Raw genomic sequence first — 20,209 nt, forward strand, 5'->3', positions numbered from 1 at the left:
ACATGGGGGCCTGGCCTCCCCCAGGGGCTGGCTGAGGGGGCTGCAGTTCAGACTGAGGCTCTGAGAGTGTTGGAACAGTATCCCAGGCTCAAGGGTGTGCATGTCTCCTCACCTCAGAGGCTAGTGCCAAGAAGAGGGCCATGGAGGGCCACAGGGGCATCTCACCCAACACCCATTGACCTGATGGGGAAACAGGCCCAGAGGGGCAGCTCCTAATACCGTTGGCTGGGCCCGACCAGGTGCCCTGCCTCCTAAGTAGGAATCCAGGACTCTTCTCCCCACAGGGGTTTTTGGCTCCTCAAGCTGCAGGAGCTCCCAAAGGACTAGGCCCTGCCTCCTCCCCTGTTCATCTATTCCCACCTCCTAGAGATAGAGAGACAGACAGACATAGACACACATGCATGTGCACGCACGCGCACACCCACCCACAATCCACCCTAGCGGTGGGATTGAAGGAAATGGAACTTATGGAAATGTGCAGGAAAATGGCCACTAGAGGGCGAAATGGCACCAGGAAACTCTAAGCTGGGCAGCAAGGCGGGCTCCTGCAGGGCCTACTGCCAGCCTCCAGCTGTGCGAGCCCAGGGAAAGCACGATCCCTTTCTGTGCTTCCATCAGTCAAGCCTCAAAACACTGCAGCCCTGGCCTGTCCTTCAGGGTTCTCCCTGAGCATGCCCAGGGTGTTGATTCAGCAGTGCTCCCCTCCCTTCCCTGCGCCTGTTTCCCTGCTTGAAAACAGGACACAGATCTCCTGGAAGGCTTGCGGCAGGGATTGAATTAGAGCACATTAGCAAAGCACCTGGCACAATACCCAACAGTAACATGGACCGGGAGCCCTCCCTCTGTGTATTCCCTACCTCTTCCAGGAAGCCTGATTGGGCCCAAGAGCTCCACTAACTCTCCTTGATGCCCCTGAACACACGTCTAACCCCATCTGGTATGCTCCCTCCCAGCTGGGACCCCAGCAAATGGCAGGAAGGAAGAGCATCTGTGAAGGAGATGAAAATGGAATGATCACAGAAGTAGGAGAAAACTCAAGAAAACCAGGAGCCAAGGAGGGGAGAAAACCATTCTGAGGAGGAGGAAGGGGGAGTTCAATGAGGTCTGAGAAGTGTCCTGGGATCTGGTGACATGTGGCAAGGGTGGTGTGAAGGGGGAGGACTGGGCACAATGGGAGCACAAACACCAGGTCTGCGCAGCCCCTGCTCCCCCAGCAAGCACACCCATGCTAGGTTTCCACATGCCACTTCCCAACTCCAGAATGCACCCCAGATCCCCTAAACTGACTCCAGACTTCCTCCCCAATTCATTCTTCACTGGGGCCCTAGGTCAGTGATGGCACCACTCTCCACCCAGACACCGGAGACGGAAACCTGCAGGCCGTGGTGGCTCCCCTCCCTTTCCGCCCATGCCCAGGCAGTCCCTTGGGTCCTGTCCTCTCTGGTGCAAACACCTCACTCCACTCTGCCTACTTCTCCCAGTCTTGTTAGCACAGCCTGAGCGGGGCCCCTTACCTGGGCCTGCACCCCAGCTCGCTCACTCGGCTCCCAGCCTCCTCCCACCACCAACCCTTACCAGCAGCCAAAGGTATCTTTCCAGCATTCAGATTTCATCCAATCCCTCTGCTTAAAATCTTCCTGGCTCCCCACTGCCCCCAGCATAAAACCCCGGCTCCCCCGCCTCGCCTTCAAATCATGGCCCACCAACCCCATCCTCAAGCCTCACCCACATACCCCCCATCAGCTGCCTGCTCAGGGCTTCCCACCTCTGAGCTCTGCATGTGCTGTTCCCTCCACCCCAGTGTCAAAGGCCTCAAACTCCCCGCTGACCCTCTAAGGGACATGACCCTCCCTGTGTCCCTCCCAGCCTGGCCAACATCCACTCACCTCACCAGCAGGCGGTGGGGACCCGTGCGGGGGGGGCACAGGCGGCACACTCAGCTCTGCCGAGTGCCTCTTGGCAGGCAGTGGGGGCAGCCCAGGGTCTGGGGCAGGTGGGGACGGGGTGGAGAAGCAGGCAGGAGGAAGGCAGCTCCGCCGGGGCGGGATGGGTGGTGCAGTGGGTAGCCTCTCTTCCTCTCCAGCGGTCGGCAGCGGCTCACGTGGAGTGGCAGATGTAGATGGCGAGTAGAAGACGTGGCGCTTCATGGGCACAGGCCGTGGGGTGGGACGGGGGGCAGGGACTGGGGGTGTGTGGGCACGGAGCAGACCCGCCAGGATGCGGCGGCGATGGCCGGGGAGTAGGATGCCCATGTCCACCAGACGGGCGTCACTGAGGCCATGGCACTCGGTGGCCCACAGCAGCCCGTGCTGCTCGAAGAGCCCGCTGTACTGCTCCAGGTGCAGTGCCTGCAGCCACTCAGCCACCGACAGCACAATGTCCCTGGCCTCTGCCATGGCTCCCGCCAGCAGAGTTCCAGCCAGAGGGGCTCTGTGCAGACCTGGAACAGAGAGGGACAAAGGCTCAGAGGCACAGTCTCCCATGCCACAGGGTTAAGCTCTGCCCTTGAGCTTCCTCCCCTGTGCCCCCAGTGCCAGGTAAAGCTGGATACTGCCAAGTCTCTAACCCACAGGCTGTTCCCTCTGCCTGAAACCCACCCTGGCATCCAGCTCATATGTCTCCTTCCCAGCATCCAGCTCATATGTCTCCTTTTCTAGAAACCGCTTTTAACGCCTCCACCCCCAACACCCTACACAGGCCTAGCCGGGGCCCAATTGCCTCTGGCGTCCCAGTTCTCAGGTGCAGACCGGGCCCAACGGCTTTGCGAGTATGCTGGGGTTGAAGGGCACCACTGCTGATCTCTCTGAATGCCCAGCTGGGGGGGGGGGGTGAGCCTTGCACCACTTCCATGCCATGGAGGGAGCAGAATGCTCCAGAAGGTGGGTCAACCTGGCATCACATACCCTCTGGGGTCCTGGCCCTGTGAGTGAGTAACCCTCCTACCACCAACAAAAAAACAGGCAAAGAATACGAACAAAGAAATTCACAGAAAGGAAAGTAAAAATGGTTCTCTGTTTTTCCCTTCCTCTTGAGGGGGGGTGGATTTAATTTTTATTGTGTTAACATATATACAACACAAAATTTCACATCTTAACCACTTTCAAATTCAGTGGGGTTAGTTACATTCACAATGTTGTACTACCACCACCACCATCCACTATCAAACATAAATGGTTCTTAAACATATGAAAAGGAATTCAACTTCACTACTTTCCACAGAGCAGATTGGCAAAGGGCAAAAAATCTGATAACACGTTGTACTGGTGATGGGATGGGGGAAAGAGGTACCCCTGCCATGGCGGATGGGAGTGCCTCGAGGAAGGGCAATGCCACAACGGCTTTTTCAAAACCCAAACTCTACGAAGAGCAATGGAGGACTGTGGGAAGCTGGTGGAGGAGGGCGCTCCAGGAACCAGCCCCTCCACCAAAGCAATTATCAAACTGGCAGGAACTGTCTGAATCAACCACTTTGAAACTCTGGAGTCAAGGGGAACATCGTGCAGCATCCAGGGAGGAGCGGGAGGAAGAGGCTGGTAAATTGAGATAAAGACCAATGAATTTCATCCTCCCTGCAGCGGCCACCATCCTTCCTCCCACAGCTTTGTGGCAGGTGGCAGTGGGGACTGGAGCTGTGGCTTCTAGTACAGCTTGCTGGTGCCAGGGTGGGCCAGAAAAGAACTGGTTCTCCAAACTCCAGGGAGTGTGTGGTCTGATCAGCTACTTCAGATCACTAGGGGCCCACTGTGAGGGTGGCCATCATTCCAGCCCACCTTGGGCAAAGGCAGCAGAGGACTCTCAAAGACAGTAACATTCCTTAAAACTGTGGGCAGCATAAAGAAATAAAGACCTCTGGTAAAGGTAATGATATGGGTAATTATAAATGCCAGTACTAACCAGGCAAGTGCTGAATTCTGTGGCTTCAAAAGCCATAGAAGAAGCTCCTGTTGCCCTTGCTGGCCCCTTCCTCACGCCCTCCACAATACTGGGTGGAGCCGGTTTGCACTCCCATGGTGGCTCCCTGGCTCTGGTCCAGAGGGAGTAGAGTGGCCCCTGTGTGCACGCTGGGGTGCATGTATGTTGGTGCCCACCTACAGGGTGGAAGTCTGAGAGACTGAGGCTGGAATGTGTCTCAGCAAGCTCCCACTTTGTCCTGAAGGCAGAGATACAACTACATGATGTGGCCTGGAGCAAAGGATACTTGCATTAAGTCACTCAAGACAGCACCCAGGAGGGGTAGGAAGTCTATTTCAAAGGGAGTAGAGGGGGAGCTCACTGGAACTCCAGTAAACTGTAAATGGGAAATTTCCTAAGGCCTCTAAGCAAGCACAAGCCCAGGAAAAGAAGTAGGCTCCCCCGCTCTGGCTCCACACAGGCCCATATAAACAGAGAGGACCCACACCTCCCATTTGCCTCAGGGTGATCTTCTTGATAGGACGGCTAAGCTCTAAAGGAGATCACCAGCCATAGTAGAGCCAATTTGCAAAATCAGTGAAAGGTGCTTTACACCTTGTTTGTTGTTTTGATTAGCTCCTGGCATTCAACAAAATCTTTGTCATGTCACTAGCTGGAAACAAACTTAAGGATAGCCCAGGCATTAAACCCCAGGGTTAACACTTTAAAATATTAAAATGTATGGCATGCAACCAAAGATTACAAGACAAGCAAAGACAAAGGAAATGAAGGCCCATCCAAAGGAACAAGATAAAAATCCTGAAACCATCAACAAAGAGGTCCAGACTTTGGACTAAACAGAAATGGCTTTAAAATAATGAGCTGCAACATGCTTAAAGAGATACAGGCAAACAAAGAGAAAGAACTAAAAATATGATGAAAATGATGAATGAACAATATGGGCACCTCTCCAGAGAAATACTGGAATTGAAGAACACAATAACTGAAATGAAAAATTCCCTAGATGGTTTCATCAGCAGAATGGAGGTGGCAACAGAAAGAATCAGTGATTTTGAGGACAAGACAACTGAAATGATTCAAGCTAAGGAGCAGAAAGAAAGAAAAAAAAAAGACAGTGAACAGAGCCTAAGAGACCTGTGGGACACCATCAAGCATACCAATATATACATCATGGGAGTTCCAGAAGAACAAAGAGAGAAAGGGACAAAAGGAACATTCAAAGAGATAATGCCCCAAAACTCCCCAATTTTAATGAAAGACATGAATATGCACATTCAAGATGCCCAACAAACCCCAAACAGTATAAACTCAAAGAGAACTACACCCAGACACATAGTAATCAAATTTTCCAATGCCAGGGGTAAGGAGAGAGTTCTAAAAACTGCAAGGAGTTATGTACAAGGGAATCCCAATAAAATTAAGTGCTGATTTCTCAACAGAAACCATAGAAGCAAAAAGGCAGTGGTATGAAATAGTTAAAGTGCTGAAAGAAAACAATTGCCAACAAATAATTTTATATCTGGCAAGACTTTCTTTCAAAAATGAGGGAAACCTGTAATCCATAACATTCTCTGAAACTTGCTCTCTAACTACTTGTTAAATGGCACTTGGAAAGTTACCACTTCTATGTATATATATTATATTCTATAATAAAAAATGATTTTAGAAATGAGGGAAAGATTAAGACATTCCCAGATAAATAAAAGCTGAGGGAGTTCATTATCAACAGACCTACTCTACAAGCAATACTAAAGGGACTTCTCCAGATTGAAAGAAAAGGACACAAGACAGTGGATCAAAGTAACCTAAAGAAATAAAGACCTCTAGTAAAGGTAATGATATGGGTAATTATAAATGCCAGTACCATTGTATTGTAATGTTTGTTATGTAACTACACTTCTTACTTCTTACAAGTGATAAAATGCAAAGGTATAAAAAGTATGAAAAACCAAATCATAAACTGTGTTAGATATAATTCGTAACAAGCACCAAAAAAAGGTACAGACAGAGGGGTACAGAAACAGCTTATGTGTACATCACTGAAGATAAGTTGGTATCATATCAAATATGATTTTTATAGATTCAGGATGTTAAATTTTAACCACATGGTAACCACAAAGAAAACACATAAAAACTAAATTCATAAAGAAATCAGAAGAGACTCAAAATGGTACAATACACAAAAAAAATTAATATGGAAGTAGGCATTAATGGAAGAATTGAGGGTCAAAAAAGTTACAAGACTTACAAACACAAAATAGCAAAATGGCAAAAGAAAGTCCTGCATTATCAGTAGTTATTTTAAATGTAAATAGTTTAACTCCCCAGTCATAAAGCAGAGATTGGCAAATGGATAAAAAAGCATGACTCAACATATGCTGTTTACAAGACACTAAACTTAAATTCAAAGACATAAGTTGGTTGAAAGTGAAAGGATGGAAAAAATATACCAAACAAGTAATAAACAAAAGTGAGCTAGGGTAGCTATACTAACATCAAATAAAACAAACTCTAAGTCAAAAACTGTTATGAGGGACAAAGAGGGTCATTATATACTGTTAAAGGGGTCAATTCAACAAGATATAACAACTATAAATATTTGCACCTAACAGCAGACTCCTAAAATATATGAAGCAAATATCAACACATCTGAAGAGAGAAATAGACAGTTCTACATTAATAGTAGGAGATATCAGTACACCACTTCCAATAATGGATAGAACAGCTACAGAGAAGATAAATAAGGAAATACAAGACTTGGATGATACTCTAAATCAGCTACACCTAACAGGCATAAAGGGAACACTTCATCCAAAAGCAGGAGAATACACATTCTTCTCTAGTATACCTGGATCATTTTCCAGACAGACCATATGTCAGGTCACCAACCCAGTCTTTGAAATCACATACAACATGTCTTTTCTGACCACAATGGAATGAAGCTAGAAATCAATAACAAAGGGAGAAATGGAAAATTCACAAATATGTGAAATTAAACCATATACTCTTAAACAACCTGTGGGTCAAAGAAGAAATCACAAGGGAAATCAGAATTTTCTTGAGGTGAATGAAAATGAAAACACACCAAAACTGATGGGATACAGCAAAGACAGTGCTGAGAGGGAAATTTATAGCTCTAAATGCTTACATTAAAAAAGAAGAAATATCTCAAATCAGCGACCTTACCTCAAATCTAGAGGATCTAGGAAAAAGAACAAACCAAACCCAAAGTGAACAGAAAGAAGGAAATTAAAAAGATTAGAGTGGAGATGAATGAAATAGAGAATAAAGAACAACAGAAAGAATCAACAAAACCAAAAGTTGCTTCTTTGAAAAGATCAATAAAATAGACAAAACTTTAGTTAGACTGACAAAGAAAAAAAAAGACAGAGGACACAAATAAGTAAAAGCAGGACATTACTACTGACCCCACAGAAATAAAAAGGACTATAAGAGGATACAATGAATAACTGTTCGGCAACAAATTAGATAACCTAGATGAAATGGACAAATTTGTAGAAACACACCAACTATCTACATTGACTCAGAAGAAACAGATCTCATCAAACCAACAACTAGCAAAGGGATTGACTCAGTAACCAAAAACATCCCAATGAGGAAAAGCACAGGACCAGATGATTTCACAGGGGAATTTTACCAAACATTTCAAGAAGAATTAATACCTTATCCTCAAAGTCTTCCAAAAAATTTAAGGGGCAGGAATACTCCCTATCTCATTCCATAAGGCTAACATTACCCTCATACTAAAGCCAGATAAAAGACACCACAATAAAAGATAGCTATAGACAAATATCTCTTATGAATACAGATGCAAAAATCCTCAACAAGATAGTAGCAACAGCCTTTTTGCAGAAACGGAAAAGCCAACCATCAAAATTATAGAAAGGTAAGGGTCCCCAAACAGCTAAAACCATCTTGAAAAAGAAGAGTGAAGTTGGAGGACTCACACTTCCTGATCTTAAAACTTATTACAAAGCCACAATAATCAAAACAGCAGAATACTGGCAGAAGGACAGACGTATACACTATTGGAATTGAATCCAGGAATCAACCCTCATGTATGTGACCAACTGATTTTTGACAAGGATGCCAAGTCCACTCAATTGGGAAATAATACTCTCTTCAATAAATGGTGCTGGGAAAACTGGATCTCTATATGCAAAAGAATGAAGTGGGACCCCTACCTCACACCATAGACAAGAATCAACTAAAAATGGATCAAAGACCTAAATATAAGAACCAGAACTATAAAACTCCTAGAAGAAAACATAAGGAAGCATCTACAGCACCTTAGACTTTACACCCAAAGCACAAGCAACAAAAGAAAAAATAGATACATGGGACCTCATCAAAATTAAAAAAAAAACAACTTTTGTTCATCAAAGGACCTTATCATGAAAGTAAAAAGACAACCTACACAATGAGAGAAAATATTTGGAAACCATATATCTGATAAGAATTTAATATCCAGATATAAAAATAAATCCTATAGAACATGTTAGAAGCAAAGTAGTTATTTTAGGTTATTTGTTTTCCTTAATCCTTTGCTTTGGTTTGTTTGAAATGTGTTTTTTTGTTGTTTGTTTGTTTTAATTCTTCAATAAATAAAGCTAAAAAAAAATTTACTGTTTGCACTTTGGGGTGCAACTTAACCTGAAGAGCCTGCCAAATGAATAAGAGGGGCTATTAAACACTTTTAGTAAAAAGTTGCTTTTGTCTTTTATAGAACTTGTAGAATATGCTCTTTAATTTAGTAAACAATTTTTAGTAGAAATGCTACTAATGATAATTCTTAATCATAAAGTTTTTGATATTCTTGTAATATTTTTTCATATCTATTGGAAGTTGTCTACCAACAACAATAACAAAAAGAAATCCTACAACTCAACATTAAAAAGACAACCAACCCAATTTAAAAATGGGCAAAAGACTTGAATTAACATTTCTAGGAAGAAGATACACAAATGGCCAAAAGAACATGAAAAGATGCTCAACATCATTAGCCATTAGGGAAATGCAAATCAAAACCATAATGAGATACCACCCTCTAGAATGGCTGCTATTAAAAAAAAAACAGAAAACTACAAGTGTTGGAGAAGATGTGGAGAAATACGAACATTCATTTATTTTTTATTTTTTATTTATTTATTTTTTTAATCTTCATTTTATTGAGATATATTCACATACCACGCAGTCAAACAAAACAAATCGTACTTTCGATTGTTTACAGTACCATTACACAGTTGTACATTCATCACCTAAATCAATCCCTGACACCTTCATTAGCACACACACAAAAATAACAAGAATAATAATTAGAGTGAAAAAGAGCAATTGAAGTAAAAAAGAACACTGGGTACCTTTGTCTGTTTGTTTCCTTCCCCTATTTTTCTACTCATCCATCCATAAACTAGACAAAGTGGAGTGTGGTCCTTATGGCTTTCCCAATCCCATTGTCACCCCTCATAAGCTACATTTTTATACAACTGTCTTCGAGATTCATGGGTTCTGGGTTGTAGTTTGATAGTTTCAGGTATCCACCACCAGCTACCCCAATTCTTTAGAACCTAAAAAGGGTTGTCTAAAGTGTGCGTAAGAGTGCCCACCAGAGTGACCTCTCGGCTCCTTTTGGATTCTCTCTGCCACTGAAGATTATTTCATTTCCTTTCACATCCCCCTTTTGGTCAAGAAGATGTTCTCCGTCCCACGATGCCAGCTCTACATTCCTCCCCGGGAGTCATATTCCACGTTGCCAGGGAGATTCACTCCCCTGGGTGTCTGATCCCACGTAGGGGGGAGGGCAGTGATTTCACCTTTCAAGTTGGCTTAGCTAGAGAGACAGGGCCACATCTGAGCAACAAAGAGGCATTTGGGAGGAGGCTCTTAGGCACAACCATAGGGAGGCCTAGCCTCTCCTTTGCAGCAACCGTCTTCCCAAGGGTAAAACCTGTGGTAGAGGGCTCAACCCATCAAACCACCAGTCCCCTATGTCTGTGGTCATGTTAGCAACCATGGAGGTGGGGTAGGCGAATACCCCTGCATTCTCCACAGGCTCCTCAAGGGAGCACTACATCTTTTTTTTATCCTTGTTTTTCTTTTTTTTTTTTTTTTTAACTTTCCCTTCTTTTTTAAATCAACTGTATGAAAAAAAAGTTAAAAAGAAAACAAACATACAATAAAAGAACATTTCAAAGAGACCATAACAAGGGAGTAAGAAAAAGACAACTAACCTAAGATAACTGCTTAACTTCCAACATGTTCCTACTTTACCCCAAGAAAGTTACCTAATATAGCAACATTTCTGTGAACTTGCTCCTACTATATCCATCAGAAATTAACAGACCATAGTCATTCCTGGGCATCCCCAGAACGTTAAATAGCTTATCTGTTCTTCTTGGATTATTGTTCCCCCTTCCTTAATTGCTCTCTATTGCTAGTTCCCCTACATTCTACATTATAAACCATTTGTTTTACATTTTTCAAAGTTCACATTAGTGGTAGCATATAATATTTCTCTTTTTGTGCCTGGCTTATTTCGCTCAGCATTATGTCTTCAAGGTTCATCCATGTTGTCATATGCTTCACGAGATCGTTCCTTCTTACTGCCGCGTAGTATTCCATCGTGTGTATATACCACATTTTATTTATCCACTCATCTGTTGAAGGACATTTGGGTTGTTTCCATCTCTTGGCAATTGTGAATAATGCTGCTATGAACATTGGCGTGCAGATATCTGTTCGTGTCACTGCTTTCCGATCTTCCGGGTATATACCGAGAAGTGCAATCGCTGGATCGAATGGTAACTCTATATCTAGTTTTCTAAGGAACTGCCAGACTGACTTCCAGAGTGGCTGAACCATTATACAGTCCCACCAACAGTGAATAAGAGTTCCAATTTCTCCACATCCCCTCCAGCATTTGTAGTTTCCTGTTTGTTTAATGGCAGCCATTCTAACCGGTGTTAGATGGTATCTCATTGTGGTCTTAATTTGCATCTCTCTAATAGCTAGTGAAGCTGAACATTTTTTCATGTGTTTCTTGGCCATTTGTATTTCCTCTTCAGAGAACTGTCTTTTCATATCTTTTGCCCATTTTATAATTGGGCCGACTGTACTGTTGTCATTGAGTTGTAGGATTTCTTTATATATGCAAGATATCAGTCTTTTGTCAGATACATGGTTTCCAAAAATTTTTTCCCATTGAGTTGGCTGCCTCTTTACCTTTTTGAGAAATTCCTTTGAGGTGCAGAAACTTCTAAGCTTGAGGAGTTCCCATTTATCTATTTTCTCTTTTGTTGCTTGTGCTTTGGGTGTAAAGTCTAGGAAGTGGCCTCCTAATACAAGGTCTTGAAGATGTTTTCCTACATTATCTTCTAGGAGTTTTATGGTACTTTCTTTTATATTGAGATCTTTGGTCCATTTTGAGTTAATTTTTGTGTAGGGGGTGGTAGGGGTCCTCTTTCATTCTTTTGGATATGGATATCCAACTCTCCCAGCCCCATTTGTTGAAAAGACCATTATGACTCAGTTCAGTGACTTTGGGGGCCTTATCAAAGATCAGTCGGCCATAGATCTGAGGGTCTGTCTCCGAATTCTCAATTCGATTCCATTGATCTATATGTCTATCTTTGTGCCAGTACCATGCTGTTTTGGCAACTGTGGCTTTATAATAAGCTTCAAAGTCAGGGAGTGTAAGTCCTCCCACTTCGTTTTTCTTTTTTAGAGTGTCTTTAGCAATTCGAGGCATCTTCCCTTTCCAAATAAATTTGATAACTAGTTTTTCCAAGTCTGCAAAGTAGGTTGTTGGAATTTTGATTGGGATTGCATTGAATCTGTAGATGAGTTTGGGTAGAATTGACATCTTAATGACATTTAGTCTTCCTATCCATGAACATGGAATATTTTTCCATCTTTTAAGGTCCCCTTCTATTTCTTTTAGTAGAGTTATGTAGTTTTCTTTGTATAGGTCTTTTACATCTTTGGTTAAGTTTATTCCTAGGTACTTGATTTTTTTAGTTGCTATTGAAAATGGTATCTTTTTCTTGAGTGTCTCTTCAGTTTGTTCATTTCTAGCATATAGAAACATTACTGACTTATGCGCATTAACCTTGTATCCCGCTACTTTGCTAAATTTGTTTATTAGCTCTAGTAGCTGTATCGTCGATTTCTCAGGGTTTTCTAGATATAAGATCATATCATCTGCAAACAATGACAGTTTTACTTCTTCTTTTCCAATTTGGATGCCTTTTATTTCTTTGTCTTGCCGGATTGCCCTGGCTAGCACTTCCAGCACAATGTTGAATAACAGTGATGACAGTGGGCATCCTTGTCTTGTTCCTGATCTTAGAGGGAAGGCTTTCAGTCTCTCACCATTGAGTACTATGCTGGCTGTGGGTTTTTCATATATGCTCTTTATCATGTTGAGGAAGTTTCCTTCAATTCCTACCTTTTGAAGTGTTTTTATCAAAAAGGGATGTTGGATTTTGTCAAATGCTTTTTCAGCATCTATTGAGATGATCAATTGATTTTTCCCTTTTGACTTGTTAATGTGTTGTAATACATTGATTGATTTTCTTATGTTGAACCATCCTTGCATGCCTGGAATAAACCCCACTTGGTCATGGTGTATGATTTTTTTAATGTGTCTTTGGATTCGATTTGCAAGTATTTTGTTGAGGATTTTTGCATCTATATTCATTAGGGAGATTGGCCGGTAGTTTTCCTTTTTTGTAGCATCTTTGCCTGGTTTTGGTATTAGATTGATGTTAGCTTCATAAAATGAGTTAGGTAGTGTTCCATTTTCTTCAATGTTTTGAAAGAGTTTGAGTAATATTGGTGTCAGTTCTTTCTGGAAAGTTTTGTAGAATTCCCCTGTGAAGCCATCTGGCCCTGGGCATTTATTTGTGGGAAGATTTTTGATGACTGATTGGATTTCTTTGCTTGTGATGGGTTGGTTGTGGTCTTCTATTTCTTCTCTGGTCAGTCTAGGTTGTTCATATGTTTCCAGGAAATTGTCCATTTCCTCTACATTATCCAGTTTGTTGCCATACAGTTGTTCATAGTATCCTCTTATAATTTTTTTAATTTCTTCAGGATCTGCAGTTATGTCACCTTTTTCATTCATTATTTTGTTTATATGGGTCTTCTCTCTTTTTGATTTTGTCAGTCTAGCTAGGGGCTTGTCAATCTTGTTGATCTTCTCAAAGAACCAACTTTTGGTGATATTTATCCTCTCTATTGTTTTTTTGTTCTCTATGTCATTTATTTCTGCTTTCATCCTTGTTATTTCTTTTCTTGTACTTGGTTTAGGATTGGTTTGCTGTTCATTTTCTAGCTTCTTCAGTTGATCCATTAGTTCTTTGATTTTGGCTCTTTCTTCCTTTTTAATGTATGCGTTTAGTGCTATAAATTTCCCCCTTAGCACTACTTTTGCTGCATCCCATAGGTTTTGGTATGTTGTGTTCTCATTTTCATTCGTCTCTATATATTTAGCAATTTCTCTTGCTATTTCTTCTTTAACCCACTGATCGTTTAGGAGTGTGTTGTTTAACCTCCAGGTATTTGTGAATTTTCTAAGTCTCTGATGGTTATTGACTTCTAATTGTATTCCATTGTGGTCAGAGAATGTGCTTTGAATAATTTCAATCTTTTTAAATTTATTGAGGCTTGTTTTATGTCCCAGCATATGATCTATTCTGGAGAAAGTTCCATGAGCACTAGAAAAGTATGTGTATCCTGGTGATTTGGGATGTAATGTCCTGTATATGTCTGTTAAATCTAATTCATTTATCAGATTGTTTAGGTTTTCAGTTTCCTTATTGGTCTTCTGTCTGGTTGATCTATCTATAGGAGAGAGTGATGTGTTGAAGTCTCCCACAATTATTGTGGAAACATCAATTGCTTCCTTTAGTTTTGCCAGTGTTTCTCTCATGTATTTTGTGGCACCTTGATTGGGTGCATAGACATTTATGATTGTTATTTCTTCTTGCTGAATTGCCCCTTTTATTAGTAGGTAGTGGCCTTCTTTGTCTCTCAAAACATCCCTGCATTTGAAGTCTATTTTATCTGAGATTAATATTGCTACACCTGCTTTCTTTTGGCTGTAGCTTGCATGAAATATCTTTTTCCATCCTTTCACTTTCAGTTTCTTTGTGTCCCTGTGTCTAAGATGAGTCTCTTGTATGCAACATATTGATGGTTCATTTTTTTTGATCCATTCTGCGAATCTATATCTTTTAATTGGGGAGTTTAATCCATTTACATTCAACGTTATAACCGTGAAGGCATTTCTTGAATCAGCCATCTTATCCTTTGGTTTATGTTTGTCATATTTTTCCCCTCTGTCTATTAATATCCTTTATTGTACCCATACCGAATCTCTTTAGTACTGAACCTTTCTCCAAGTCTCTCTGTCCTTTCTTTGTTTCTCTGTCTGTAGGGCTCCCTTTGGTATCTCCAGTAGGGCAGGTCTCTTGTTAGCAAATTCTCTCAGCATTTGTTTGTCTGTGAAAAATTTAAGCTCTCCCTCAAATTTGAAGGAGAGCTTTGCTGGATAAAGTGTTCTTGGTTGGAAATTTTTCTCACTCAGAATTTTAAATATATCATGCCACTGCCTTCTCGCCTCCATGGTGGCTGCTGAGTAGTCACTACTTAGTCTTATGCTGTTTCCTTTGTATGTGGTGAATTGCTTTTCTCTTGCTGCTTTCAGAACTTGCTCCTTCTCTTCTGTGTTTGACAGTGTGATCAGTATATGTCTCGGAGTGGGTTTATTTGGATTTATTCTATTTGGGGTTCGCTGAGCATTTATGATTTGTGTATTTATGTTGTTTAGAAGATTTGGGAAGTTTTCCCCAACAATTTCTTTGAATACTCTTCCTAGACCTTTACCCTTTTCTTCCCCTTCTGGGACACCAATGAGTCTTATATTCGGACATTTCATATTATCTATCATATCCCTGAGGTCCATTTCGATTTTTTCAATTTTTTTCCCCATTCTTTCTTTTATGCTTTCATTTTCCATTCTGTCATCTTCCAGGTCACTGATTCGTTGTTCAACTTCCTCTAGTCTTGTACTATGAGTGTCCAGAATCTTTTTAATTTGGTCAACAGTTTCTTTAATTTCCATAAGATCATCCATTTTTTTATTTAGTCTTGCAATGTCTTCTTTATGATCTTCTAGGGTCTTCTTGATTTCCTTTGTATCCCGTACTATGGTCTCATTGTTCATCTTTAGTTCTTTGAGTAGCTGCTCTAGGTGCTGTGTCTCTTCTGGTCTTTTGATTTGGGTACTTGGGCTTGGGTTATCCATATCGTCTGGTTTTCTCATATGCTTTATAATTTTCTGTTGTTTTTGGCCTCGTGGCATTTGCTGAACTTGATAGGGTTCTTTTAGGATTTGTAGACCAATTGAAGTCCTTATCTCTAATTTATCAGATCTACAGCTTCGTGGAGTACACTTTCTCTAACTAACCAGCAGGTGGCGTCCACGAGCCACCTGTTCTCCACAAGCCAGTTCTCCCCTGCTTAGCCTTTTTGGTGAGTGGGGGATTGTGTCTTGTGGGGTCCAATTGGTGTACCAAGCTTGCGTGTGTAGTTGGTGTTGCCTGCCCTGTATATGGGGCGTATTTCTGGGCAGTCGGGGGGGGGTGGCTCTAACAATCAAATCTCTCTGGTGATCCTAGAGTTTTAAAGCTGCTGCAATAGTCTAATCCTTCAGTTCAGTCCTGCCACAGTTTGTCTCTGCCAGTGACCCACAAGTCCTTGGTATTGGCGTATGGCTCCTGAGACTTGCAAGTGGGCCCCTCCTCCAGGCCGTGCACCCCGGGTATTTTTGGTGGGAATGTAAAATGGTACAGCTGCTGTGGAAAAGTTTGGCAGTTCTTCAGAAAGAAGTATAGCATTACAATACGACCTGGCAATCCCACTTCCAGGTGTATAACTGTTGCTGACAGGGCGGCGCAGGAATGAGACACAGACACAAAGTTAAGAATTAAGGGAGCAGGGGGCCCACTGCATCTCATGCTAAGTGGACGACAATGCAGCCTTGCTTCAGCTATTTATTACAGAAAATCAGGTGTGTCTGCTAAAGGTCCTCAGGCTTGGGAGAGCTCACCAGATACCTATGTTTACATCAGGTGTATACAATCTAGGTTTACATCAGGTGTATACAATCTAGGTTTAAGACAACGGTAGTCACAAGACACACATCTTTACAGGGCAGGCCTGCATGGCATTCCATGCAGCCCTGCGGCTCAGCGTTCTAAGCCACCACCCCAGCTATGCCTCAGGCAACATGGAAGACCTAGTTTCCCACATATAACCAAAAGAATTGGAAAGCATGGACTCGAACAGATATTTGGATACTGATGTTCATAGCGGTATCATTCACAATTGCCAAAAGACGGAAGCAAACCAAGTGTCCATCAACCGAGGAGTGAATAAATAAAATGTGGCCTATACATAGAATGGGATATCATTCAGCCATGAAAAGAACCGAAGTTCTGATACATGTAACAACCTGGATAAACCTTGAAGACATCATGTTGATTGAAATAAGCCAGGCACAGAAGGACACATTATATGGTTTCACTGATACAAAATAATAAGAATAAGCAAATTCACAGAGTTAGAAACTAGAATTAGGTTACCAGGGGCTGGGGTGAGGGTAGGGAATGGGGAGTTAATGCTTAAATTGTGCAGTTTCTATTTGGGTTGATTGTAAAGTTGTGGTGATAGTAGTACAACATAGTGACTGAAATTAAAAGCAATGAATCATATATTTGAATGTGGATAAAAGGAGGAAATTTTAGATTGTATATATGTTACTAGAGTAAAATTTTTTCTCAAAAACATAAGATTGTACAATACAAACAGTGAACCCTATTATAAACAATGAACTATAGTTGATAGTAAAATTATAAAAATGTTTTTTCATAAATTGTAACGAATGTACCACACCAGTACAAGGTGTTAATAATAGGGCAGTATATGAGAACTCTGTATTTTATGCATGATTTTTCTGGAAACCTATAACTTCTGTAATAAAAAAGATAAAAATTAAATTAAAATAAAAATAAAGAAATAAATAAAAATTTTAAAGTACAAAAAAGAGCCCCAAGTGCTTCTGCCTTTTGGCCCAGCCACCCTAAGCATTTATCCTGCAGTTTTACAGGTACACATCACTATACAGAAGGCTATTTGTTTCAGCACTTTGTATAATAACGAAAGATTGGCAATAACCAAAATGTCCATCGATGGGGGAATGGTTAACTAAATTATGGTGCAGTCATAAAGCACAATACTGGGAAGCCAAAAAAAAATGAGGAAACTCCTTATGTCTCGATTTGACCTCCAAAATATATTGTTAAACGAATAAAGAAAAATGAAAAATAGTATGCTTAGCATTCTGCCTTTCATGTGGGGGTAAAAAAAAAAAAAACACAACAAAATGAGGGGATAGGCACATTTGTGTCTACTTGTAAATGCAGAAAAAAACTGAAAAGATGCAGAGGAGACAAGGCAAGCTGGTTGCCTCTGAGCAGGGAGACTGGGTGGCTGAGGGAGAGGCAGGAGTGGAGGTAGGTCTGGATTTTAGGAGGCCTGAAGCTTACGTAATTTGGATGCCCACTTTAAGAAAAAGGATACAAAAATATCTTCCTTTTACAAAATTTATAAAAACACATGGCCAGGAGAACCTAAGATGGTGGCTAGGTGAGACAGGGTAAAAAAACACCTCCGTGAAAAATACTAGATAAAAACCAGAAAGTGACCCAGAACACCAGTTTCAGCGATGTACCAGCCGGACAAGGTCTGCTAAAACCACAGGGACCGTGCACTTGGTGAAACTGGGACTCTGCATTCTGAAACGAGTGAGTAAGCCAGCTAAAGTCCTGCGGCCGCGCTGTGGTGTGGGGAAACTGGGGGTTGGAGTTTGGAGACAGACCAGTTCTTTAAAAAAAAGACCCAGGAGCGGCTGCAGTTGCGATGGTGAGAACCACGCAGTGAAGCACGGCAGGAGCGGGCTGTGCCAATCTCTCAGTGTTTGGCATGGAGGATAGACTGCTGCTGATTGCCTCAGGGTCAGGGGGGCAGAGGGGAGAGCCAAAAGGAGAAAGAAACCGCGCCGCTTGCAGCTGGCTCCCCAGCAGGCTGGGGACACTCCTGCCCAGCGCCGTACTCACAGCCCAGAGCTGCGCCAGGAAACTCAGTGTGACAGGGAGTGTATCCCACGGAACCACGCACACGCCACAATATCGGCCGTGGACAGTGGCCTTGGGTGCACCCACAGCTAGTTGTCCTGGAGCTGGGAAGGCAGGGCTGTGCGAAAGGGGGGTGGGGGTTGAGACGCCCCATTCAGCCATTTTTGCATCAGTCTGGGAACACCCCTGCATGGCCTGGCAGACTGGGGCTTCCCTTGAGGGATGGTGTGCACTTGTGACGTAGCACAGCCTTCCCGCAGCAGAGGTCCTGGAAGATCACAAGTGAGAAGGGGGGCCCTCTCGGAAAACCCAGGGACCCTATGTCAATGCCGGGGGCTTGTGGGTCAGCAGCGGAGAAAACCTGTGGCAAGACGGAAATGAAGCCTTAGACACTTGCAACAGCCTTGAATCTCCAGGAACACCTGGGAGGTTTGAATATTAAAGCTACTCTGCCTCCCTAACCACCCAGACACACGCCCCACACCCAGGGCGGACAGCACAAACAACACACCCAAACTAAGTGCACAAATTGAACCCCACAAGAATCATTTCCCCACACACCACAAAGACAAAGTTGAGAACTGACTTGAGGGGAATAGGTGCCTTGCAGACGCCATGTGCTGGTTAGTTACAGAAAGTAAACGCCACCAAGTTGAAGATCTGAAAAATTAGGTTGGTATTTTTTATAACTTGAAAGAACGTTATCAAGCAAAGCAAATGCCAAGAGATCAAAAACAACAGAAAATCTTAAAGCATATGATAAAACCAGACGATATGGAGAACCCAATCCCAAACACCCAAATCAAACGATCAGAAGAGACACAGTACTTGCGCAATTAATCAAAGAACTACAGTCAAAGAATGAGAGCATGGCACAGGATATAAAGGACATGAAGAAGAACATGGCACAGGACATAAAGGACATAAAGAAGACCCTAGAAGAGCATAAAGAAGAAATTGCAAGAGTAAATAAAAAAATAGAAGATCTTATGGAAATAAAAGAAACTGTTGCCAAATTAAAAAGACTCTGGATACTCATAATACAAGATTAGAGGAAGCTGAACAACAACTCAGTGTCCTAGAGGTCCACAGAACAGAAAATGAAAGAACAAAAGAAAGAATGGAGAAAAAAATTGAAAAAATCACAATGGATCTCAGGGATACGATAGATAAAATAAAACGTCCAAACTTAAGACTCATTGGTGTCCCAGAAGGGGAAGAGAAGGGTAAAGGTCTAGAAAGAGTATTCAAAGAAATTGTTGGGGAAAACTTCCCCAACCTTCTACACAATACAAACACACAAAGCATAAATGCCCAGCGAACTCCAAATAGAATAAATCCAAATAAACCCACCCCAAGACATATTCTGATCAGACTCTCAAATACTGAAGAGAAGGAGCAAGTTCTGAAAGCAGCAAGAAAAAAGCAATTCACCACATACAAAGGAAACAATATAAGACTAAGTAGTGACTACTCAGTGGCAACCATGGAGGCGAGAAGGCAGTGGCATGACATACTTAAAATTCTGAGAGAGAAAAATTTCCAGCCAAGAATACTTTATCCAGCAAAACTCTCCTTCAAATTTGAGGGAGGGCTTAAATTTTTCACAGACAAACAAATGCTGAGAGACTTTGCCAATAAAAGACCTGTCCTACTTCAGATTCTAAAGGAAGCCCTACCAACAGAGAGACAAAGAAAGGAGAGAGAGATATAGAGAATTTTAACAGACATATATAGAACCTTACATCCCAAATTACCAGGACACACATTTTTCTCTAGTGATCACAGATCTTTCTCCAGAATAGACCATATGCTGGGACATAAAACAAGCCTCAATAAATAAAAAAAAAAAAAATTGAATATATTCGAAGCACATTCTCTGACCACAATGGAATACAAATAGAAGTCAATAATTTTTTATTTGTAACTCCACTATTTACTTCCTACAGGATATAAAATACTTAAACTCTAATGACAAATCAGTGGTTTTGGACTCAATGTAAAATATGTAATTTTTGACAAGAACTATATAAAGGTGGGGGAATGAAGGAGTATAGGAACATAGTTTATGTGTCCTA

The 20,209-nt window shown here is 42.0% G+C and overlaps 1 protein-coding gene across 1 annotated transcript in view; it reads right to left on the reverse strand.

Moving 5' to 3' along the window:
- The window catches only part of ARAP1 (ArfGAP with RhoGAP domain, ankyrin repeat and PH domain 1), a 74,190-nt gene that overhangs the window by 45,128 nt on the left and 8,853 nt on the right, over positions 1 to 20,209 (reverse strand). The window contains 2 exon segments of the mRNA XM_037840534.1: positions 1,887 to 1,921; positions 1,923 to 2,440. Coding sequence (XP_037696462.1) covers positions 1,887 to 1,921; positions 1,923 to 2,396 — 509 coding nt within the window. The 5' untranslated portion in view covers positions 2,397 to 2,440.

This window comes from Choloepus didactylus, chromosome 6, assembly GCF_015220235.1.
Source record: "Choloepus didactylus isolate mChoDid1 chromosome 6, mChoDid1.pri, whole genome shotgun sequence".
Classification (NCBI taxonomy): Eukaryota; Metazoa; Chordata; class Mammalia; order Pilosa; family Megalonychidae; genus Choloepus; species Choloepus didactylus.